Below are 26,111 nucleotides of genomic sequence, written 5' to 3'. Positions count from 1 at the left end.
GACAATTTGCACCCACTTTCCATAGACATGGAAACTATTTACTTTAGCCCTCCTATTTATTTGTACTTAGCCTTCTCTTTTTATTTGTATGCATTGTATTAATAATCTACTTGCATTACATACAAAATCCATTTCTGAGTTCAATGAGAATCTCATTGGGAGATACAACACATACAAATAACGATTTAGGGCTGAAATCACTCCAAACAACCAAACTACTCAGAATCATAGGGGCCAAATGTGATGTGATTTGCAAATATAGCCGAAAAAACTAAATATTTAATGTGATTAATCCCTTATTAATAGTATCCACTCACTCACTTATAAAATACATGTTCTAAAAATGTAATGGAATTGCTGTTGCAGAATGGAGAACAATGTTTCATTCCCACATCCTTTTACTTTGATGTGCAAAGTCATTATTTTCTGTGTGTTTGTTTGAAAAGGGCCATGTTGTATCACTTAGTAAAATAGAATATTAAATATATAAGCATTCCTGTACAATGTTTCTGAACTTTTAAGAAACATTTATTGATTCAACTGGAACTCATGTTATGCAGATAATGGCTTATATATTGTGATTTTTCATTAATCAGACCTTATATTTTTCTAAACCCCACAGGAATCACAATTTTAGAAGACTTTGGGTACATATTAGGAATTTAGCTAAATTACAACGTGTGTACATACACATACACACACAGGATACAAATACTAGTATACTAATATATGCTATGTCTAGTTTGTTAATTAACACATTAGTTGCATTATTTACTGAATCCATATTTTGGGGTTTTGCACAGAAGGTATAGTTTACAGGGTAAGACAACATCACGAGAATGTACAATATGCATTGTTTCTCCCTCTCTTTATTTTGCACTCATCATATTAGCATGTCTTTATGCTTCTCTCAGCTGAAAATTGCCAACAGTTGAAAAACTCTTTGGCAGGTGTGCCAATCAGCTGAGGCATGTAATGATTAAAAACAAAGAGAATAATTAGCCATTAACAGCTACAAAATGACACTGATGTATCATATGGAAGATGCACATCTTGATAATAAACTTGTCTTCTGCACATAATTTACCCTATTGAGTGACCGGGGATGACATTGGATTTATTTAATTCTCTCTCTATATATATATATATACACACATACACACACACACACACACACACACACAATAAATAAAATTAATATATAACAATGCAGCAAACATCTACAGCCCAGTGCCCCAGTGTCCACCCCGCCTTGCAGACTAAGCATTGTCTTCTGGGAAGAGCATTTCATATGACTGTAATCGTATCAAATAATTCATCTCTGAGGCTTGCCAGTTATCAGATTCACAAGGGGCAGAGTGACACAGCGGATTAATGTTGCTCCTTAATGCAGTGACCGAAAAATCATCCTCATCTGCCAGTTGTGCGGGTCTCATGTGAAACAGCTCGTAGTTGCCCTAGTTTACTTGAGTGCACAAATTGCACCACAATAACCACCCCGGACTCCTAGTGGTTTTGCCCTTTTCCCCCTCTTCTTTCCTCAGCAGTGGAAGTACATTTGTCCTGGCAACATTAACTACATTTGTAAAACAGAAAAGCTCAACACAAAACAGTGATATTTATTAAACTATAGTAGTTAAGCAATAGCAGATTATCTAGAGAAGAAAACATGAGGTCTTAAGAAATCAGCTTTATCTCGATGCACTGACCGTACGTAAGTAGTGGAAGAGCCTGGGGTGATGCTTCCTGGGGTGAAGCTCGGAGAATCACCCCATGAGACCAACAACTAAGTGTGACCCTCATGTTTGAAAGTACCATGTTGTTCATGGCTGCTACATTTGACTTATTAAAAAACTGTAAAAGCAAAATCAAGCGTTTTACTTTTACTTGGTTTTGTTTTTGTTGTTACTGCAGATGTTTTCCAATGTCTAACTTTTGTCAGTGCCCTGAAGGTTGTTTTTAACAGAAGCATCTCAGCTGTAAGAGTAATTTTTGAGATTTCAGAAACAGTGTGCCAGAGTTCTCATCTTTCTTTGATACATTTTTTACTCCCACACTCCTTTCAGAAGTTCGATCAGATGTGCAGATGCCTTAACTATAATTGATGTCTAATTTTTAGCAGGGAACGCAGGACCCTCCACAAAGAGGACGTCTCTTCAGGTCATGAATTTCAGACTGCGCGACGAGCCCAGGTTGAGCAGATTTTTTTTGTATTAACCAACTCCCATTTAAACACACTGCCAATCAGTCTGCCGATTAAATGAGCACGAGAAAACGTTCATCAGGCTCAATTTAGCTGTGCATGCAGATGAGCAGAAATTGGAGGGTATAGCAAATGCCTTCGGATGTCCTTTGAGATCTGAGAAAAAAAAAAAGCGATGATGATGGAATCGAAGGCCAGCTAAATGTAAATGAGGACAAAGCACCATTTCAACATCAACAAAAAAAGATTGTGGAATTAGGCAAGACCCCAGTCAGCTGGGTCCCAGGCCTATCTGATAACTGCAGGTAAGCACATAATCGTTTCTACGAGTTCTGCCTTTAAGTCGTTTTTTGCGATTCTTAAGGGGCCCAGAAAATAATGATTCTGTGCAGGAGTGAAAGCAGCACAACCCAAGGTCTCCGGCGGGAATCGACTCTGTGTGCCTCAATTTAATGAAGATCCCAGGAAGAAATGCTCCGATTCTCTCTCTCTCTCTCTCTCTCTCTCTCTCTCTCTTTTAATTGAAGGCAAGACGCAACCTCTTTGAGTGCATAATGTAGGCGCTGGTTTATGAGCTGTCGGTTTGCATATTTGAGATAAAAAGCCCTCAGGCTAAATGCAGACAACGGAGAAAGTGTCAGTTACAGCAGCCCTGTCCCTTAAGTGGCAGCGGCATTGTAGGATAATGAAGAAAGATTATCTGCCTGAAAGGGGTATAGGAGAAATGTTAGGGGGACAAAATTGCCCCTTTATGTCACACCAAAACTGCATTACAATCTACCAGATGCCATTGAGACTGTAAACACACTACGGGACAAGTAACCAATAATTCACACATCAATATGCATTTATCAGTCACCCTTCTGTGAGATAGAAAGACACACCTGCATTTGCATGTGTTAGTAATTATATAGTACATTTTTCATTGCTTCCCCCCTAATAATGTTAAACAGGAGCAAAGTACAAATTAAAGCCGATAAGCAATGGCTCCGAATTCCTGAAACATGACCTTAAAACACTTGTCATCTTTATTGTTCATTACAGAGCTGTGTACTATGATATGCAAACTAATCCCATTACACTAATCCGTGGGAAACAACTTATTGCATGATAACAGCCAACCAACCCGGTTTAATTTATGCAGGATTCAAATGAGCACCAAATCAAAATAATTAATTGTGGTTTCTGTTTAATTAGCTTCACTGAAGGTACATTACCCAAAGCCTTGCAAGAACACCGCACATCCCCTTCCTGTCCAAGGCCTCCAAATATGTTTTTTAATAGCAGGCCAGTCGGATAAGATCTCTTACCTCGAACCAGTCGAGCTACAACAAGAGCAACAGTGTTCTTTTATACCGGTGGAGCCGGGATCTTTTCTCAGTTACCGTATCAGATATATAAGCCTGTTGTGTTGTCTGCCTTGCCTCAGCAAAACACGGGTCAGCACACAATGCCATATTTGTTCTAAAAAACAGTGTTTTGATATTTGTTCTCCGTACATGAAATGGCACAGGCTCCACTGCAGGCCAGAGAAAACAGACTCTTGTGCCCCCCCATCGCATGCTCGCCATGTTTGCAACACGTAAACTAAATAAATGAACTTCTGAATAGAGTTTTTGTAGGCAACACCCCCACCAACCCCTTGGACGTGAACAGAGAACAATTGGAAAGCTTGGCCAAACAATTCCATGTCAACAATTGTCTTTTGTCCATTTATTGTTGTTAAATCAATTCTGGGACTCCTTCCGTATTTTTCATTTCACTTTAACTTGAAAGAAATATAATCTAGAGCATAAATGGTCCAACAAAACTGCTAAGATTCAGGACATGCTCATTTAACCTGCTACTTGTGGGAAAAAAGGATTTGGGGAAACTGCTGAATTCCCCAAGCAAACTAGTCTACATCCAACCATTGTGATTAGTGAAGTATCCACACAAAAGCCATTCATAGCTTCAGTTCACATGCAGGACTGGGCCTGTGTTTGAAGGCCTTACCTAAACATGTCCCCAAGTCCCTTCAGCATCCCTTTCTTGGCTTTATTCTTCTCCTTCTCTTTATCACGCTCTTGCTTCTTCTTGTCCTTTCCACCCTTGTCTTTCTTCTTCTCCTCTTTGGCTCGGCCGCCGTTGACCTGCCTCTCGATGGTTCCCGAGCCGCCGCTCAGTAAGGCTAGGTCGCTGGCGGTGGATACGGACTCCCTGCCTGACCGAGAGCTCTCCTCCGTGTCCTCTTCCACTGCGAAGCATCGAACAAAGACAACAGGGTGAAACCAGAGCATCACACAATCAGTCGTCTCTTACTTGCTTGCCTATTCTGCGTTTATTACTCGTCATCATAACTTAACCGGCAAACTGGCTTGTTAAGATATTTTTAAAGCCGAATTCGAAGATGGGAGATAACAGATCACTGATGGACAAATGTCATCAATGGGCTACACAGCTATACAGTGAGACTGTTCTAACTGATACAAACTACATGCAATATAAATACTTCAAAGAGAAATGTATCAGGATTGTTGCATGTCACTACCTGTTGCTTCATCTGTTTATTTAACATGTCTGTAATTTGTACTTTCATTGTTCACATCCCAACACATTCTCAGACTGGTATAGCAACTGTTACAATCGAATGCAATCATTATCAGGATGTCAACTTGTATTTGTGCAGCACATTTGTTCTCAAGGCTATCATCTGGCATCACTTCTACGAATACATACAGTAACATACAGGGTTAAATTCCATATACATTTGCATTGAAATAGGTGATTAGACATTGAATGGGGTAAAACTTTTAGTTCAGAAAACAGGCTTTCATTTGCACACATCCTAACTATAATATATTCACCATGAGCAGGAAGCCATTGAATTCGGCAGTGCTTAAATTAAGTGTTTGGTGTCGGTTTAGTTTACAAAGGACTCCATTAGAGGAATATCTCTTTGATTGATGAGCGACACTTAAAAAGAGAGGATCAGTGGGAAAAGACAATACATATCACACATGGCGAATCAAAAATGCGAATTCCCTAAAAAAACCAACATAAAGGCACATGCTTTCTGAGATGCATCTCCTCGGCTGTGGATTTCATTCGGAAGAGCACTTCTGCAAGTTTACAGAGGTCATGACACTGCAGTTAAAATGAAATGTACAGAGAAAAAATGTGTTATTAAAAGCAGGTTCATATATCATGCAGAGAAAAGACGACTAGCAATGCCACTTTGTTTCTTAAGCCCTTTCATCCTCTTGAACACAAGAGCAAATCATAAAGTTAAGCCATGTTCATTTAAACAGACTGCAGCCCATACTATTTGAAGAAGAAAAAGAAAAAATCAGATCTTAGATTTTTTTCATTTAAGACCCTGGCTAGACAGTGGAAGAGCAACAGTCCTGTCTGTATCGTATCATCTGAGCACAGAAGAGGCACGGGCCTTTTCTTGCGGTGTTCGGCCGCTTGTCTCGAACGCATCCCTCCCTTGATGTGGAGAAACTGTTGATCTGGGTGTTGACAACCAGCTGATGGGGTCTCTTAAGACTCTGCGTCAGTTTCAGCAAGAACAAATCAGATGTGATTCGATAGACTTGGGTAATTGAAGGTTATTATTCGTCACCCTCCTGCTATCAGAGGTTTCCGATTCCAATAACCAAAATGTACAAATGTTTTAAGGACACTGATGAAAGATGGGATTAACCCAAACATTCAACCGCAGTCACGTCCACTACAATGTAAATACGATTTCTACAAAGTAAATATTTACACATTCAAGTTTCTCAGTTTGTCTTCTAGAGATGACACATTTCATAAATAGTGTTTCCATACTAATAACATTTATTCATATATCATTCTGCTAGGATATTTGCTTTGAAGAAAGCAGTTCAGTCTCCTGATAGTTGACTGGGGGTATTCAGAATTCCCTGTATACAGCGAGTATACAAATATATGCATCTGTGTTATAGTTTTGCATATATTCATCCAGTGGGCTTGCTGAAGATTGCTAATGTGTTCAGGAAGCTATCCGATGCATGCTATGGATAGGATTGTAATGTATATGAATGTGAGTGTGTGCGTGAAATTAATGATGTTAAAATCTATGGCTTTATTCAAAAGCAGCAATCTGAACAATGAATCAATTCCTGATTACATCTTTAAATAGCAAACATTTAAAATGCGGGCTCTTAATTGCAGGGTAGTTCTAAAAAGGCCACATTTCAAAACGTCATTCACTGCCCTATGCCAGGTAGAAACTACATAGTGCTACATTATGCCTTGCGCAAGGGAAAAGATGAATGGAATAAAGGCTCTTATCAAAAAGCCCATGTTGGATTTTAGCATACCAGATGAAGCATACCACTGCAAGAAAAGAAAGGGTAGTATTTCAAGGATGAGTATGGGATTTGTTTTTGTAAGTTATCAGCAATTCCTTTATATGGTCATCTCAAAGGAAATTACTGAAATGAAATATCTCAGTAGAACTGTGTATGACAAGAATGCCAGGCAAATCTGCAGCTTAAACCTATTCAATTATGCAAGGTTTTGCTTTAGAAAAAGATAAGAATAACAGGCTGACCAGATATCGGCTTTATCACTCATTTTCCAGAATGCTTATCGTGACATTAAGTGCAACAGCAGTTTTTCTGTGTTGAACTACATCTGGCAATTAGAACTCAGTGGAGATTATACAACAGTGCTAATTTCTCTTGGTCTTAATGATTTTGTCTCAGATAACACACTGGAGATGGTAATCATCTCTCTCCTGGGGTGTGTGGAGTGTGTGAAAGCAAGCACTCTGCTTGTTATGATCAGGCACCCACAAAAACTCAATCTGTTACCACCAGCACTACAGAAACCAGAGCTCCCATCTCTAATGAGAAGGACTATACATCATTGAACCAGTGTGGTTGAAAAAAGCCACACAAAGAAAGGAGGATAACACACAAAAGAAAAAACATAGTAAGAGCAACAAAAATCAATAGTGTTACGATGTAAACACTAACAGCGTGGCATTGGAGTGTCAATTTCGTATGCATCAATTTATAGAAAGAGTTAAATTAAGGTTATTAAAAAGGACACAGTAATACAAAGCATTTATTGCAATTATTTGTGTAGTTTTGCATTTTTTTAAGCACAGAACACCACAGATCCGTATTCTCAGTTAGTGCGCTGATTAGTGCATTTGCATGTGTAAACAGTTTGTAAATCACGTCGTCCCTTTAAACAACAGTTCCAATTCAAAATGCAGGATATGAAAAATAATAATATAATCAGACCCTAGTTTTATATTCGAAAGGTAATCTTAATTATTGATTCTTTAATATTTAATCTGCACAGTTTCCCTCTCGCATCTTAATATTTTGGGGTCATTAATAAATTATATGTGAGTTTATCTATTCAACATAAAGCGCTGTGATAACATTTCTAATACTAATACAAAATTTAGATTTTTATGTAAATAAAATCTCCTTTTGTGTAAAAGCTGCTCCTTATCTGTCAATTTCGACTATTAACCTGAATGACTAAAGCAGCCAGGTCTCTTATCTAAATTGAAATACAAAGTTATTTGAATATCACAGGGAAGAATGCAATATACCCCAACTTTAAATGTTAGTCTATTAAAAAGAGCCAGCTGCTTTTTCATTACTTTTCCATAAGATAAGAGACGATTAAGTAGTTAAAAGTACAAAAAACCAACTGTGCAACGAGGGCTTAGGAAAATGAAAATGACTTTATACTTAATCTAGCTTTCAAATATCCCTGATGGAGCAGCATGTTTTTAATGGAATCGTTCAATAGAAAATAAATATCATGCTAGCACCCCACTCTGTGCTATTACTGGACTCCCCTAGAAGCACATGGTCATTAGTTTTGCTAAAATATAACAGTGTTTCTCAACTTTATTTTGTCCACAGTGACATAACGTCTCTTATTCGGAAACAGTAAATTAAAGTGTTTCACATTACCAACAACCTCTGCAAACCTGAGCTGCTCTCTGTGGAGTCAGCCTGGTACCCAGTTTCATTTCACAAGCCTTTTGTTTAGGGCTTCCATATCTAACCCCGGCATCACAAATGAATACCAGCAAAATATGCGACTTTTACTCCTTCAGTGATAAGTCACGAGCGAAATTTAGCTCAAGCTGTATTAATAAAGAAATGTCTAATTGTATTTGTAATTACTTAACATAGTATAAATTATTACACACTTTTTTTTCATGTAATGAATCAGTGAATTGAAAGTGCATTTGCCATAACAGTAGTTCGCTGAAAGATAACGAAGTTTAAAGCAAATTATTTTTTAACAAGCCTGTTCAACCTGACTTCTCCTGTGAAACTTTTAGCCCTCAACAGTCTGGCATTAATTAGCACTGCATTTTCATTCATGCACTTAATACAGCCTTAATCCAGTTATTTATAGGGAGTGTCCTCTGAATATGAATCTCCTCAACATACCCCATTGAATCCAATATTAAACATAGCTCTTAGATAAGCACATAGAACGGGGTCTAAAAAGTTCAGCAGAAACGTCCGATTAGTATCACAGCCCATATCCTCACTAGGTCGCTGGGTGTGAACCTGGCTTGGAGTCAGTAAAAATCGGTTTACATGTTGGTTTCCTTTCCTTGGCTGCAAATAGTCCACAGAAATAAAACATACTTCATCTGTAGGACTGCAGTTATTCAAAACAGAGCAGACATAGGGAAAGAAAGACACCTGGACTCATTTCCACTTGCAGAGAAGGACAACTGTTAAGGAACAGTATAGGGAGCATGGTCCCAATACCAGATTATAGTGTCTGCTATCTAATGCCACACTCACAAGTCTCCATGCCCTCGTCGTCCTCCTCAGCAGCGGGCTTGTCGTAGGATTTATCGATGGCCGCGCGGAAGCTCTCGTTGCAGCCCCGGCCCCTGATGATGCGCGGGCGTGGCCGGTGGAAAGGGATGTCTCCATTCAGCGTCACCTCGGCCACCGCAGTCTGCAGGCTTTCCAGCGAGCTCGACTTTTTCAGGCCTAACGAAGGGCCAACATCTCTAGTTGGGGAACCTTGGGCAGACAATGAATACATCGTTAAGCATAATTAACACAACAATCGGATTTTAAGCGTCTTCCTCTCATACTTCCTCTCATCAAACGGTTACATTCAACATTCTTCAAAATAACAGATATGCATCTAGTGAGACTACGGAAGACTGACATGGGCTCCAACTGAGTAACCTACATCTTGCTTGGTGCGCAAACCACAATAGAGTGACAAACCCGCTAGGCAACACGGCTGATCCTCCAACAAAGGGTGGGTTCATGTTCTGCCGAGTCCAGAGGGAGTCCTATCTCAATAACAAGCTCATTCCACACACTCTGAACCCAGTTATATATAGACACAAACTATATAGCAATGAGAGGTAATCATGTCTCAAGATACCTATAGTTATGCCCAGAAAAAAAAAACTGACCTAGAAAAGTTATCGTGTATAAATTCTTAGATTTCCATTATGCTTCTGCATTTTTTATCACATTTTAAATACGTGCTGCTCGAGGCATAACCACTACAAATATCCTTGTCTTCCAAAAGGTACTCCAGGTAAAGATCTGATAGCATAATCTATTCACAGACACAGAAGTTATGAGTCTAACCTAACTGAATAACTGACTTGCTCTGCAGTACATGGTTACCACATATATTTGTTCCCCTTCATTGTCCTTCAGATGGTCATTGCTGTTAATCCTTCAATGTGTAAATAAATCTTGTAATCACTTCTTAATTTGTATTCTTTCAGTTTTTATATCACTGATTAGTGCAGACACTATTTCCATGCATTAAAACCAAGGACCTCCATGTTCTTTTCTAAAGATTTTAAATTTGATTTCTAGATAATCCCATGGTACATTTCTGCCAAACTTGCTGTTTTGCGGAGGATTTAGAGAAACAATAAGAAGCCACACAAACCTGTCATAGCCATTTGTAATTATTGGATTTTGGGAACAGAGTAAAATAACCGAGGTGTAAACGTTGCTTTAAACCGGAGGCAGGGTTGGTAATTGGAAAAAGTAAAGGTGAAAATCAAAATCGTTTCCATTTAACACATTACATTTCATACTTCAGTGTTGACACCTTTCACTTCAGTAATGAAGACTTCTTAAAACATTAGCAATTTTATATTAATAAAGTAAAACAAATAAATAAAACAACATTTCAGGTGCACTCCAATTACTACCCCCGCCACACACACACAAAAATAAACAGCTAGTTGCCCACCTGTATTATGTAGTATATTATATATATATGTGTGTGTGTGTGTGTGTGTGTGTGTGTATTAATGATTATAGTCTTACTAAGAGATGTATATTCTGAGAAATAAAGAACGCCAGTTACTACGTTATTTCTTAATTGTTGGCTGGGCACTTAACCTTTTCCAACCACAATTACACTGCATACATCTCAGGTCTTTTCACAAAACTCTTCAGGGAACAAAACTTTGATTTCCCTTCCAGAGGCATGGAGAGTTATTCTGAGACAATGTGTGCCGTATGCACCCCTCTACCCCCTGAGGGAAACCTAACTTGGCTCTGATCTATTTTTTCCGAGGGTACAGTGGAATGTATGATGGATTACAGAATAAATAGATGCATCACTTGAATTGGGTGGCCATGGTTAGGAGTGGAAATGGGTTACAGAGTGCAAGGGAAGAGAAGCAAACAGATTGTACACGTTCTGTATCCAGCTGGACCCTGGATGTCACAATTACACGGAGCGACAAAGCCAGACGAAACCCTTGGTGTTACAGGGATGTGTGCAGGGAAGTGGCATCCTCATAACTCCATGTTTGACACCCTTTCAAAGATGTATCGTATTCAATTATTCGTGCGTATGCTGTGTGCTAGGCTGGGTGATAATGATGTTCAAGATCTCACCCAGGCTTTAAAAATACAGGAATAAAATAAAATTTAAAAAAGGCATTAAGAATTTATTTTCTTATAACCCCAGCTGAGCTGCAATAAAACAACATGCTGCAGGGCAGAGAGTTAGTCAGGAAAAATACCAATCTGAAGGCTATGATAGCATCTCTCTTTTGGAAATATAAAATATAAACAAGCAAAATCTAAAAAACTAAATTAAGATTTTCTCAAGGGATCAACCTGATGAAGGACAGTTGGGAAGGTTTTTGTTATTATTCAAATGTGGAAGCCATCCTCCATTTCCCCTGGCCACAGCACAGCTATAGCACGGAGGAATCGCATATAAAGGACTAATGCATCTCTCATCGATAACAAGCCCGGCTCACCGATGCCTGGTAAGCCGCAGGATTTTCTGTTGCGCCGCAAACCAAGGAAACGCTGACCACCTCAAGCTCACCCTACCAATTACTGTCACTTAACAATATGATAAACATCAGCAAAGCAAGAAATCTCGTATCCCATCTAATACGGGAAACCTATTTTAGTTTAATTCATTCTTGTGAAAGGTTTTTGTCCATTAAGTTCTGATGTCTGTAGTCTTTACAGCTTTTTTTCTTAGTGACCTAACTGGAGTTACTAATATACTACATTACTATACACTATAGTATACTACTATACTACAGTATAAACCCTCAGTTTGTAGTCAACAACATGGGAGTTTCTGATCCACTAAGCTGTTCATTGGTTAATATAGATTTTCTCTTTGTCCTTTAAACACCTCGTACTGGGACACAATTCAAGCTCAATCCTGACAATCACATTCATTGTACTTTAGTTTTCCCGCTTATTGCTCCGACTTGGATTAATGAAAACTGATATTTTGTGGCCTTTCACTGTATTGTCACCTCAAAGAGAACTACGGGCGTTAAAGATACTACAGATGTACTTCAACGATTTCCATATTCATGCAACTCTCGGTGGATTAACTAATATTATACAGAGTACTTTAGGCTTTCAGCTGGGTCAATGGAAGTTACCTTTACATAATTCATCTTGGTTTTATATTGGTTTAAGCACTTAAACTGAAATCATTTTCTGTTCTTTGGGAGTCATTATTTCTAACGCTGGGTAACCACCGTCATAAAATGCACAACTATAATCAGTGTCATTGACATATCTGTGAGTACAATGATTCATTGAATTGGACCTGGCACTCCAAAATCACTCTTAAATTAAAGATACCAAATAAACAAAACACAAATGTACACTTTTAAAGAGTAAGACCAGTTTAAATTGTATTATAGTTTCAGATAAGCTACACAATAGATTCAAAGGTCTACTGAATAAGCTGACTTTAAACTAGTAAGTTAATTTAAACCATAAAGATGGTTATTTTCCTCATTTAACAAGAAAAATCACATTTCGTTACCCTTAGCACAGTTACCATAAGGGCAGCAAATGCAAAGAGCAGAACGACCTCCAATGTCTCTACAGGAAAAACATAAAATCTAATACCGTTTTACATATGGCTGGACTCTGTGCAAACAGGACCTAGCTTTATTATTTTCCACTTTGAAGAGAAACAGTCCATGTGGTCCTATTTCGTCCCCAAAGCATCCGTTCCATGAATAATGTAATAGGTTGTTTTCAATTGACTAAATGGACCATGCCAAATTGCTGCTGATCCTTAGGTTAAAACACATAAAAAAGTTTAGTCAGTAAAAATACACCCAAGAAGATAGATAAATACATGTACACTAAAAATCCATTACCTTGTTTTCATATTAAACAATTTTCCATAATGTTAGTTTGCATGCTATAACTACAGAATATGTTAGTTGTGTGGGAGGAAAAAAACAGTTCCCATTAAGAATCTTATAACTGTGAACAATCCGACTGAAATGTATTTTAACCTAACAGTAGCGAGTAAAAATGCAGTGATTTTTTAACAGAATCCCCTGTTCCTCCTTGATCCATTAATACAGCAAGCCTGCGCTGTATACTTTGTGATAAGTGTGGATTTCGTACGTCTCCACCCTTCGTGGATTGGTTTACAAACCAAAGAGCAGCGACTCCCTTGGAAAACAGAGGAGGGGGATACAAACAAAGTGTAAATGTTTTCCTTCCTTCTTATTCAGAATCAACTGAATTAGCTAAATTAAATATTTGTCCTCTCCGACACAGGTGGTTTAGTGGTTAATGTCTTAAACTTTAACCTCGGAGGATACACATTTCATTTCCTAGGGGAGTTAAAAGACGGGCTGTCTCTGTGATGGTTCACAGCTTTCTTGCCATACTGGACTTTACTACCCTGGTATTGTATTTCCATGATGGTAAACAGAGGTCTCAGTAGAGCTTTTCACCCACACATGGACAATACACACAGCTTTCAAAAGTTATATACTAGAAAATTAATGGTATGTAACATATCTTTTATAAAGTACTCCCATGCACAGTGAAAAAAGTTTAATATTCCACATATGTTCTGTGTGATAACAATCTTGTCAAATAAATACCTCCAAACCTCTTACAGTTGAATTGATTCCAAAAAACCTCAGGCAAAGGACAGAGGATGAACTTTGACAGAGCTTAAGTCCTACTGAAGCTTAGCAGCCCCCGCTAGCCTTAAAGTACCTGTGCAATTTGTACATTTTTCATACAAAATATGAACTGATGTTTTTTTTTTTATCAAATAAAATGGGTACATTTAAAAAAACAAAAAAACTTACAAGATGATATTTTACGGAGAGGCAATGAAAAGTGTATTTGTATTTTAGGAGAATGTTTTCTGTAGAAGTGACATCCCAAAAGTAGAGTCATACCTTTAACCAGTAGCAAAAAAGCTATTGATTGTGTAAGACCCACAGTAACACACATAATGAAATCTCAAACTCAGTTTACTGTAGGTAGTCAGTATCTGGTGCACAAAGACACTACCACGCTTGACACTATTTATCCCTCCCCCCTCAACTCAAATTAATCCGAGTCACTGGGGAGATTCTGATGTGCCTCTCTCTACCCGCAGACCTATTATGTGATTTCTATCGCACAAACATTGTCATATTCTTCTCCTTTTAATGGAAAAAACCCTGGCTTCTACGAACACATTGGCACCTGCTTTGTGACCGTTTCCTAGGGAGAATCTCAAAATTGCACCGTACTTCGCAAAATAAATGTACGTGAGAAAAACAATACTTTCTTAATTGAGATGAAGCAAAGTGCAGCAAGTACACTACATTGGAAAAGACTGATTACAATTAAATTGGTAAGGTGATATGCTAAACTGCATTAATAAATCACAACAGCTTATTATTGAAGCAGCAGATCTATTATAATTAGACCTGCTAAAATTAGGCTTGTTACCATTTTTCATAATGAAGCCATGCATGTAAAAGCTCATGTATGGAAGTGGCTTTGTTATATATAATTTATTCAGCATGCTGGAATATTAAGCAAACTGTTAAAGGGGTAATTAGGAGAGAAATATGCCTGTAGTAACCTCTGAAGCTGGGTCCTGCTATTCCTTATAACTTAAGCAGGCCTGGAGTCGGCAGGGACATTCTGTCTGTGTGCAGCTCCACACTCCAGTCCCTCTTTCATTAACAGCTCAGAAGAGTGCTCCAACTCGGGTGGCTTAGCTTAATATGTGTGATAATTAACTTGCGATGAACCCCCCCACCCATACCTAAATATCCTATTCAATATCATCATCTAAATTGATCGCCGGTTAGGGTGAATCGATCTGTGCAGCCGTGGTTGAATTGTGCCAACTAAGTATGTGTACTTCATCTGTATTTGACTTTAAAAGTTACTCATTGTGGGAATGGCCCACTCTCCACGGTTACAAATGTGCCGTACGTCATACTTTGTTTTAAATAAATTAATCACTCCCTGCAAATTATATTAGATTAATTCAATCATTTTCCAAAAATGAACTCTTAAAACTGCGATCTGATGACATTTTCTGAAACGGATTCTGGCCAATCTTCCCTCCAGCACATTTCTTATAATTTACTTTTTCAATTATGTAAGAGTTCAAATGCACAATATTTGAAGTCTTTCAGATTATCCATTCTCTTACCTATTTAATTTGCAACTGCACAGGCCTTTTCTTGACTATTATAATAAAACAATAAAAGTGGCAGTCAAAATATGAACCAATTTGATTTCATATGCTGCTTTTCATATACAACTCCTTTTCTCTTGCATTTTGGATTTGGTCTAGGGATTGGTATGAGCTGAATTACAAGCAAAAGTCTTGTGCATACATTTAATCTTAAAAGCTGCACTAACTTTTGATCTCTTCCCAGCAAGATGGTCCTGAGACTTTCCAGCTCAAGAGAAATCGAATTCTGAGTCAATCCTACCGCAATGACTAGAAGTGATGCAACTACGAGTAACATGGGTGGTGGTCATATCAGACCTCACATCAGAAATTGTGCTTACCCTTTCTGGAAATCGATAAGCTCCATGCAATATTCTTCAAATGTAAAGTGCAGCATCTCTGGTGGGTACTTCCTAAATTTAAATGATTTCCTCGAGGCCAATTTCCTGACTATTAATCAGAGACAGTCTCCGAGACATTCGATTGCAAACTATTCCCCACAGCAGAATCCGAGCAAAGCCCCTTTGATCTCACAGTAATGACTATAAATTACATTCTCAATATTCATCGGGTAATCGTGCCCCATTCTGATTACCATGGCAAAAGATGCACTTAGAGACCACCGACTACAACACAGGGGACGCCAGCCTGCTCTTTTCTGTGCAGGAGTGGAGGTCAGCACTTGTGAACCAGAATTAGGAATTAGGTTGATTGAAACCACATAAGAAGGTCCAAAGACAATTTCCCTTGGTTCCACATGTGTATAGATGTGACTGTTGTTCTTACCTGTGTTCTTCTCTGACCGAGGACTGAGGTTAATCTCGTCAGCTACTGTTAAAAGGCATAAACAATTACCCTGGTTAGTGCCAACATTCCACATGCTTTCTGTCAACATTACCGATTATTTTTCTCATGATGAGTCATTGTGCCGTAATCAGATTTCATGCAAATACTGTTTTAAAGGCAGGCAATCAAATCAATTGGGAAGAAATAAAAACAGAAGAGAAGAGATATTAAACACCATGCAGAATTGTCAAACAATCAGTTCAGAGGCATGTGTGTTATTATAGGTTAGCTTATTACTTTCAGCCCAAGCAATTGTGTATGTTTTGTTTTTTTATCTTGCTTTTGTGTCTAAAAGGAATCAGGCTTTTATCAAATCGGGCAACTTGAGACGTGGAGAAATGACATGTTCATGGAATGAATATGCACAGAGTAAAACTGTACCGAGCAGATTCCAAAAAGAGCACAAAACAAGATTGAGAAAGAATAATAAAGAAAAAGAGGTGTCCCCTGTCCTTTTTCTGAATGAAACAGCTTAAAGAAATGTTAATATCCATATTCAAATTCATAAGTGCTTGAAACTGGGAGTCTCGCTGTTTGGTAACCAGTGTCATTTGCAGTTTCAGTACAAACTAAGGGAAGTCTGGAATGGGCGCTTCCTCTCTGGATCTGTGTGGGCAGGATGCATTACCTGTATTTTCCTAGACCATCTTAGAACTATATTAGGATGTAATCATGCGTCTTTCCAAGGAAGTGCATCATACGGGAAAGAATGGTACTTTTGTTTTGAACGATAACTAAGATACTGCAGTCATGTGACAGGTGGTGGTGGTGTCACTAAATTGTTAAATATGTTAATAACCTCCTCACAGTGTACTCTCACTAGTGGAATCATTTAGACCGTTACAAGAGAAACAACTTGGAAAACACCTAGTTTGCAGTTTTTGACCATGGAATATTGTGACGGCATCTGGAGATCCACATTGAAAGTATATTCTGCTCTTCCGGTAAAGGGAATGGATGGATGGATGGATGAACCAATAAATAAAGAATGAATAAATCATAACTGTTCATTCTTCTTGCTCAAGATGATAAACCTCAAGATTCTAAAAAGTGAACACATTTTTCAAATATAAGCATTGATATAGCGAGCAGTTCACGATGTTGCATTTTTTATAATATGTGAGAATAGGACAAGAAAAATAACAGGATGATTCCCAGTTGCCACACTACCCTGAAGTCTAATCTTAACTCACCTGAAAAGCTAAGCAAGGGTGAAACTATATTGTATTCGTATCAGGAGACTATGGAATAAATTGTCAGGTGTTGCAGGAACTTTCACCTGTGAATAATAAAACACTGAATGCTCCACTAGATTGACAGTGGCTACTATACTCTTGGAGCCACCATTTTCTAGATGAAATGTTATACCAAGGTTATACGATAAATTTCAGATGGGAACTATGTTCAATTCAGGATAACAATATCTGCCTGTCTGAATACTTCCAAATGTAGTCTTTGGAGATGTTGTTTGGATTATAGTGAAGTTAAAATCAACTACAAAGAAGCTTGCATTCCCATTAGGTTCAAGACAATTAATATAGCTAAAAATTTGTGGAAAGAAAAAGAAAATAGATCAATCACATGTGGAAATTACTTTGACAAGTATCTACTTATTCAAATTCCAATCTTCGGTAATTTACAATGCACTGATATTGGTTAATTAACAATGTAAACGATATGGGGGGAAGTTTACCTTCCTCAAATGAGAGATTAGAAGAGTGTTTTCCACCTGCATGAAGAATTAACATCAGTAAATACCCTGATAAAAGGGCAGAGCCATGGTGATAACAATAGCAAACTGAACTCCAAGTGCACGTGTTGAAGAGTTAGTGCACAGACTTTCCACACTCAAGGAAATTGAGGGAAAAGCTCTAGAGGACGCTGATCTGATCTTTAGCTGCAGTATGTTATATTTATCTTGCCGTCTTATCTGTCACGACTACTTCTTCCATGAAGCAGCCTTCTTGTGAGAATGTAAGTACGAATGACTTATATTTTTCTTCTTCATCAAAGAATGCCTTCCCTCAATATCTATATCTGTGGAATTGGCGGTATTTGGCAAGGGTAAATAACAATCACTTCATTTTCCCCTGGCAGGTAGAGATGTATGCATTGCTTTCTCAGTTTTGTAAAAAATAAAGAGTGGAAGAATATCTGGAGAACAAAAATGGGAACAGAGGACGCCGCATTTCTCTGTCAATACCTAAATCCATGCTTTTTGATTTCCGTGTTTTAATGAACTCCAGCTGACTGGCATCTCCAAATTGCTTGGTCCGTTTCTCCGACATGCTCTGACGTCCAAATCCCTCTCTCTGGAAGGTGTTGTCGGGGTCAGCATCAGGGCTCAGAGAGCTGGAAGGGGAAATAAAGCAAAACATTTCCAATTAGAGATGCTCTAAGGTGAGGAATGTGCAGAGGCTATACAATTACAACCGAACCACAGGTAGGGGGTACTCAAAACATGGAACAATGTTTTCAATTTAAAAAATGATACAAAACCATAGTTATTGTGTGTGTTATGACATTTTATCATCATAACTCTCTAAACTTCTTTGGAATACTACCTCAAAGTACCAATTGGTCTTTCATTTAAAAATGGGGAATGATGATTACATATTATTTTCCAGACATATCAAAATCTTATGAAAATGCTTGGCAAAACATACAGTATAACTGTAAATAAACAGATATAATTATAATAAAAATCATTATTGTTTAAGGTTTCAGAACAACTTTTCCACATTTGTTTACAAAAAAGACCTTGTATTTAGTTTGACGAAATCCAAATTGGAGGGAATTTCACCATAACCACTAACCTCTGTCTCAAGCCTCAAGTACTCTTATACCAGAGGGAATTTTTCTATTAAGTAAATATTTCTAAGCAATTGTCTGTATTTGAAGGAAAGAGGCTGTCCATTTATTGCTTCCTAACCCTCAGACTAGTTGGTCTAATGCACAGCTTAGTGTTTATTCGTGCTGTGTCAAGGGGGAGCCAGGCGTGGGTAGTCAATGGCAGAGTGTTTGCGGCGGACTCAGGTTCAACCCTGAGCACTGCATTTCCTTTGAATGCCTCAATCTTCAGCATCATCTTGATTGAAAATATAAGTAGAGACCGAAAGATGTGCCAAAACAGGAGACTATGGAGATCATTTGCATGCAAGGAAGATGGTTGCAATTAAATCATGAAAAGTTCCAATTTGTAAAAGATATCACCATGAGACGCAGACAGAAAACAGACTTGCGTAGATTGTGCAGCTTATGACATGATAATCAAAATGTTTATTCTTGTGTTCTCCATGCGGAGAGTTGCACAAGCTGGTAGGCAACATCTTGCAGAGATAACCCCTGACACAACAGGCCACCTTCTGGACAGCCACAGAGAAAATGCTTGTTTCTTTCTTTTTCTTCTTTTTGACGAACAGATAATGAACAAGTAACTGCTTTTCCAGCACTTGTAATGCGAAGAGCCTGCGAGACTCTGTGATTTAGTTAAAGCCAAGGCAGCGGCTTGGCCTGGTAACTGGGCACGCTAGGCTGCTCACATGTCAGGCCTGAGCTAGTGAAAGCAGCTGAGCTCCCGAGTCCCAGGTCTCTATGCCATGCAGCTGTCTGCGCTGACAGAGGCACCGAGGCCGTGAGCTTCTTGGTTACGGTTCACTCAAACTGATGAGTAGAAAGACAGACCCCAGGGAGGCGACTGCTGTGAAGAGCTAAACCTGTGGCGTCCGCAGCATTCGAGTCCCATCTGTGTACAGGTGTACAGAGTGCCTCACCTGCCTCGAGCTCAGATCTGAACAGAAACTCTGTGCTTCACTACAGCATGCTAGCTAGGTATAACAAGTACTATAATAATAATGGCAAAAATAGCTGTGAGCTCTGGCGTTGTTTTTCAGAACAAATAATGGAAACTTGCACGTGTTAAACACTTTCTATGACAAGTTGGCTAAAAATGTAACAGAAATGGTTAGTTGGCTTTTCTGTGGTGGAAAAAAAACAAAAAGTAAGAGAAAAAAAATGGGTTATCCATGTTTCAATTTAAAATAAAAATTTTAAAGTTTCTCCTAAATATCTTGTAGGTTTTATAGCCTATATAAACTGAAGAACACAGCTTTGAAAATAAAATGCATGTATTCCAAATCAAAGTGCTATTTAGGGTTGCTTTATTCACTAAAACACAGCATACATCTCAGCCTAAGGAGAAGTACATTTTGGGTCTGGGAGGAGAATGAGCCAGTGTGTGCAGAGAGTAACAGAGAGGAGTGTATCCACAAAACAGTCGCTCACAAACTTCCTTTCAGAGAAAAAACGATTTTAAAAGTGAGATGACTCCCCTGCATCTGAATCTCAGTACTCTTACTAAGGACAGTCACCAAACCTGCTTGCACTCTGGGCTAAATGTATTTGTAAAAAATGTTTATTTCATGCTGACCTTTCCGAGAACCAAGCACTGCTCGTCTCTCTGATAGCTGTCACACAGTGATCAAAGGACACCGAAACATCTCTCATGTTTCTTAACAGAACAACCCTGGGGAAGGAAACGCATTTCCCTGCCTCATCAAAGACTGCTAATTCATTGATGTGTTTATTTTCTTCATTACATATCTTTTTAACATCCCTCTTTTGAAATTATTAATGCCGGTTTTCTTTAACCTCTGGGGAAGTCACTGTCTTGATTCATCTTGATTGTACATTACACTGCATTTGAAATCACACAATGGCTTGCTTAATTTGACAGATAGGAGAGTACAAATCGCAACTAAGAGCACTAAAAGAAGCTGTCTGTCAAGAGGTAAGGATAAGATCAGGGGCGATTACAGTGATCCACCGTAATGAAATTATCACAAGAAAGACTGCTGAGACTCAGAGAGAAATATTGCAGCTGCTGCATCAACGTTGCACACCGATCCCTGAGTGTTAAATTTAATTTGAAATCCCAGCCTGGAGAATTGGAGGAAGGAGACTTTTCAAACAGAAAGACGAGAAAACAGTAGGGTGGCTTGTATGTTAACCCACTGTATTTGAAGTGTGTCAGTTTGAATCGTCCTCCAGCCAGCACTAGCACTGCCCTCCGAACTCCCTACTGAGGTGAGGACGCCTCTGTCATGAGTGACACAGACACAGCATGTGTGTTTTCTCACTGCGCTGCTTGTGTAAAACACATGTGACAGCCACATGCGTAAAATAAAGAACTGAAGACCCTGCATGTTTATTTATTATTGTTTCAAAACACAGCGTACTTTGATGAATGAAATACTGTTCCGCTAGCAACAATAGAAGGCTGGAAGTTAAATATTCAGTCTTTTCACTTGTTATTTGGGAAATTTACTGTTCAGATTGCCCTAGGTTTTTGAAGCGGGGAAAAGAAAAAAAAAAAAAAAAGAGAAAAAGAAAATCATTAATTTTGACCCACATCCACTTCTGACGAATCCGTCAGATTAACATTCTTGCTGTAACAGCCCCTTCGTAGTTTTGAGTGAATATGAATTTTGTTCCCTTAGGCGATGGCAGGAGTGAATTTGATATTATTAGGCTTATATGCTTGGCTGTCCTTAAAGTCCTGTTAACCCCGTGCCATCTACAAGGGAAAATGACAGCTTTGATTTTCAGGTAATTGACTGAAACTGTATGAACATTTGAAACAACTAGTATTCTCCTCTTTTAAGCTTCTGCCATTATTATTAATGTTATTACTTAGGACTGATACTAATATTGTATGACATTGTATGTTCCTGGTTCATTATCGCTATTTATTGAATTAAATGGTAGACTAACACGGGACACATTATTCATGTGACTTCCACAAACACAACAAAAACAACAGCAAAAATAAACGCCGAATCTTGCAAGCTGATGAAGAAAAACAGGCGTTAAGGGAAACCTAACATTACTGGTTATTCTTTTGCCAGATATTGGGCACTGTAGGCCAGACTTCCAAATATACTTCATAACCCGTTCTCAAACGTTGTGCAGCATTGACTATCTTACACAAGGACCTCACAATTGCATAGTGATACTATTTAAATGGGATGCATCTCTATTTGTAAATGTTCACTGCCTTTCAGACATTTAGACTGAGGAATGTGCTGCACCCTCTCAATGAAACTCTCCTTGAGGTCAAAAATTACACTGTATAATGTTGTTGAATGCCAACGTTTAATTAAATGTTCTTCAGTCCAATAGGGATGAGACTGAATGTTAAATAGCAACACTGGGTTAAAGTATTGGGATGCAGATAACATAAGGAGCCATTCGTGATTTATATAACAGACTATCAAAATGCTTTATCTGGAAATCAGTAAAGTAAAAAGAGTGACTTGCATGTTTTTAAAGTATCCCCCATTAAAAATGCATCAACAATTTATCTTATTAAACGTATTATAACTTTGCTGTGAAATGTAATCAGAAACATACATTAACTTGTGCAATCAAACTATGTAAAACTAATTTAAATATCTTGTATAACGTGAGGTCCAATTTAAAAAACAAACACGCTTTTGAAACTTGTAAAAAAATGTATTTCTGCTCATACCATAATACCCAACTTCCTGAAAGGGGAAGCCTTTAAGAAAAGGAAGAAATTAACAAATGGCTCTTATCTGTCAACAGACCAAACCTCGAGTTCCTATTGCTACGGGACAACTCTTCTGAGCGCATTCCAACCCTAGTAATATTAAAATTGCTCATCTGAATTCTGACATCTAACCCCGTTTATTTGGATAATAAATTTTCATTGAGATCTTGGGTTTTTCCATTGTTAGCAAAAGCGAAAAGCTCTCGCAGTGATTTAGAACAGATGCCCTTCGTTTGGAGGAGTCTTTGTCCAAGACTGCCCCCTCTTTTCCCATGCCTTGAGGCAAAATGTAAGGTTTACCTTCATTGCAATATCTTCGTGTTTGTCCATTGGGAGGAAATTAAATGCACCACATTTCTAAAACTATTTGTCATATTAAACACCACATAGAATGAGAAGACCAAGCTATGTGAAGCAGATATTTCCATTCTCTATTGTATTTTTTTTTCCTTTTGGTAAAAGCCATCAATTTAAACTACAAGTAAAGCTCTCTCCTTAGATCAATAATGAACAGTGAAGTCCAAATATGCCGCACTTTTATCTATCCACAATCATCCCAAAACTGCAGGACAATTACACAGAAATGAAAGCCTGGGTGGTGTTAAAAGAAAAAGTGTCTGTCTTAAGAATCCAGGAAGGCCTTCATAAAGCCATAGTGCTGCTTCTAAATGCTTGTGTCTGCCCTGAACCTGAGAGGAGGATAAATGCATCAACCTCATAAACATCTAGGCTTAATTTATTGGTAAAAAAAACAAAAAGAAAAACACTTTCTTCCAAGGAATAAATAATCTGTAATCTATGCCAACTTTCTTGTCTGCACTCTGTAACCGTATCCCTCAGCCTTCTGACTGCAATATATTGTTTTTGCTAATCTATAAGCATGGCATACAGTACACAGTTTTCATTCCTCTTTGGGTTAAAATCAATACAAGCCATGCCATGCTTTGATGTCATCTTTTGACATCTCCAATCCACAGGAGTACACTGTGCATTTCTCCTTTGTTGTTTTTTTTTTAAACTTATGTATAATTTAATAATTGTAATACAAAGATTAGATTCTGGCTTATTCCGTGGCCTTGTTCACGTTCCAGATTCAAATGTAATTTAAACACAACTGCTGCCAATTTAAAATGAGCAAACTTGGGTCTGGATTTCGTGCATATCATTACTGGAGAAACACGGCACTTGACAGAAGAGAAACTGATTAAATGGTTTCAATTCAATGTTCTTTAGTACAAACAGGGAAGACTTTCCACCCTTATTGATTCTGAATATGAATAGCCGTGGAGTGTGACAGAGGGAAATCAGTAGTCTGGCACCCATTACTGTATTTATTCGCACACACCCCACTGCATGTTGACTTTTGCAGTGTGCATGCACTAGATTGTGTTTATATGTGAGGGTTACAATCTTTACCAAATAATCTTTTCTCCTCAGTGAAATTAAAATCACAATTGATGTTCACCATATCAGGGGTTCCCAGCCCTGGTACCGATCAACTGAGCTCTTAATTGAACCCTAACTTGAACTAAGCTGCTTAATTTCAATTGTTTTCACACCTGTTAAACAGGTGTAGATCAGTCGGGGAAGAACATGGCTACAGGGCCGGAGTGAAAACCCACAGACACTGTGATCATCTGAGACGAGGATCGCAAATTGTGCTATATGTTAAAGAGATGATACATTTCTAAGACAAGGAAAGGTAAAACATTTGATTGAGGCTAGCACGATTCTTCTCTGTTCTCTCTCACACCCTCAAGTCTTTATTTTTATGTTTTGGAAAGCATGTTATTTTAATTCCACCACGAACAGAATATAAACCCACTGGCTGCAACCTGTAATTTGAAATGCCATAGAGCAATGTTGCCAAGTTACGAATGATTAAAATTCCTTTTTTTGGAACATTGTTCTGGGGTATTTTTGTTATTTGTTTGTTTTAACTTAATTTAGAGACGGCAACTTTCCCTCCAGGAATGGAGTCATAATGGAGACCAATATACTGCTGGCATTTCGCCAAGACCGAACTCTACCTGGCCCAGTGGGATTAACTGCATACATAGATGCATTAAGATATTACACAACCATTATGATTCCGATTCACTCTTTTATAACAAGTATATTTTTAATTATAACTATAATGGACCTTTTTAAATTCTTGCTATCAATGCTTGCAGATACTAACAGAATTCAAAGTAAAAGTCTGATTATCAGAATAGTGGAAAAGCGTATAAAAGGTTACTGATCAATTTTATAAGGTTATAATACTATACGAATGTTTAATGTGATCCTATGAAAAATGTGAAATTAAGTGGAATTAATCTATCTATGTCTATCTCTTTATCTCTCTATCTTTATCTATCTCTCTATCCAAGTCTTTATCTCTATCTATCTCTATCTATGTCTCTATCTCACAAAAGGAGAAAAACGGCTTAATAAGTAATTACATCAAAAATATATTGTTATATTTAATCTGATTCCCAAAGTATACACAGGGAAAGCCAAATCCGATTCCAAGTTATAGTTAGAGGTGCTGTGCGTGTCATCGGTCTATCTTTTTGCCACTGACAGACTGTCAAAATCATCTGTCGATTACTCGTCTACCTGTGACACATGACGAAGTCGGAGACGGGGACAGGAAAGGATTTCTTTCTTTATTTGTCATCAAGCCAGTCTCTTCCTCACAGCTGATCACGGGACCAGGATCAAAGTCTTTAATAAAACCGCATCAACATTAACCAAACATTTCTGCTTAACATGTGCAAATTCTATCGTTTTCGCATATCTTTAAGTGTCCCGAAGAAGGTGTTCAATTCTGCATCTTTCTCAAAGGTTCAGCACTGCAGAGAAGCCCTTTGTTATGGAAGGACAAATCAAATGCCCTACTCCATCTTTCCACAGACATCCAGCAGATCATATCTGGCACACAACTGCGTCTGCGGGGTATCTTTCTTTTTCAAATCGTTTGCCATGTTCAAAGAGGAAGTGATTATCTCTTCAAAGATGGCAAGATATTTGATAAATCAAAGGCCTGTGCAGAGCTAGAGGCAGTGAGAATCCCACCCCCATGGTTTATATTGTTCAGAGAAGATTCACTTTTTGGAGGGCTGGGTGCTGGGTTCTACTTTCCTACTGCGATCGCTTTCTCCAAAACAACTGTGCACATTTCTATAGCAAGACACAATGTAATCTATAATACAAATGTGCGTTACCTGGACATAAAGCTAGCAATACAGACAACTATACTGGTATCAAATGACTTTCTAATGAATGCTTATGCTATACACTGCTATTTAAGATATCGTATAGAAACCAAGCTTTATGTATGTATTTATTTATATTATAACCCACTGAGTAGCTCAACTGCTTTGCACAGCATCCTCCAACACAGAGCTGCAATACGATTTCACTGCATGTTTTAATTGAATGAAAATATGAGATTGCAATTCAAGATGAGGCTTTCAGGCAAAAGCACTTCTCTCTGAACTCCTGCAAGTGCTA

The 26,111-nt window shown here is 38.2% G+C and overlaps 1 protein-coding gene across 4 annotated transcripts in view; it reads right to left on the bottom strand.

Moving 5' to 3' along the window:
* Window positions 1–26,111, bottom strand: part of pard3aa (par-3 family cell polarity regulator alpha, a) — a 353,698-nt gene that overhangs the window by 86,966 nt on the left and 240,621 nt on the right. For 2 of the 4 annotated variants that reach the window (XM_066717599.1, XM_066717616.1), the window contains 5 exons: window positions 18,246–18,394; window positions 17,736–17,771; window positions 15,983–16,027; window positions 9,013–9,240; window positions 4,199–4,439 (listed from right to left, as the gene is read on the bottom strand). In XM_066717599.1, the coding sequence (XP_066573696.1) occupies window positions 4,199–4,439; window positions 9,013–9,240; window positions 15,983–16,027; window positions 17,736–17,771; window positions 18,246–18,394 (699 nt within the window). The remainder of the gene's footprint in view (window positions 1–4,198; window positions 4,440–9,012; window positions 9,241–15,982; window positions 16,028–17,735; window positions 17,772–18,245; window positions 18,395–26,111) is intronic. The other 2 variants (XM_066717607.1, XM_066717623.1) reach the window with 2 other exon arrangements.

Source organism: Amia ocellicauda, chromosome 2 (genome assembly GCF_036373705.1).
Source record: "Amia ocellicauda isolate fAmiCal2 chromosome 2, fAmiCal2.hap1, whole genome shotgun sequence".
Lineage (NCBI taxonomy): Eukaryota > Metazoa > Chordata > Actinopteri > Amiiformes > Amiidae > Amia > Amia ocellicauda.
This window is presented reverse-complemented; position numbering and strand designations above follow the sequence as displayed.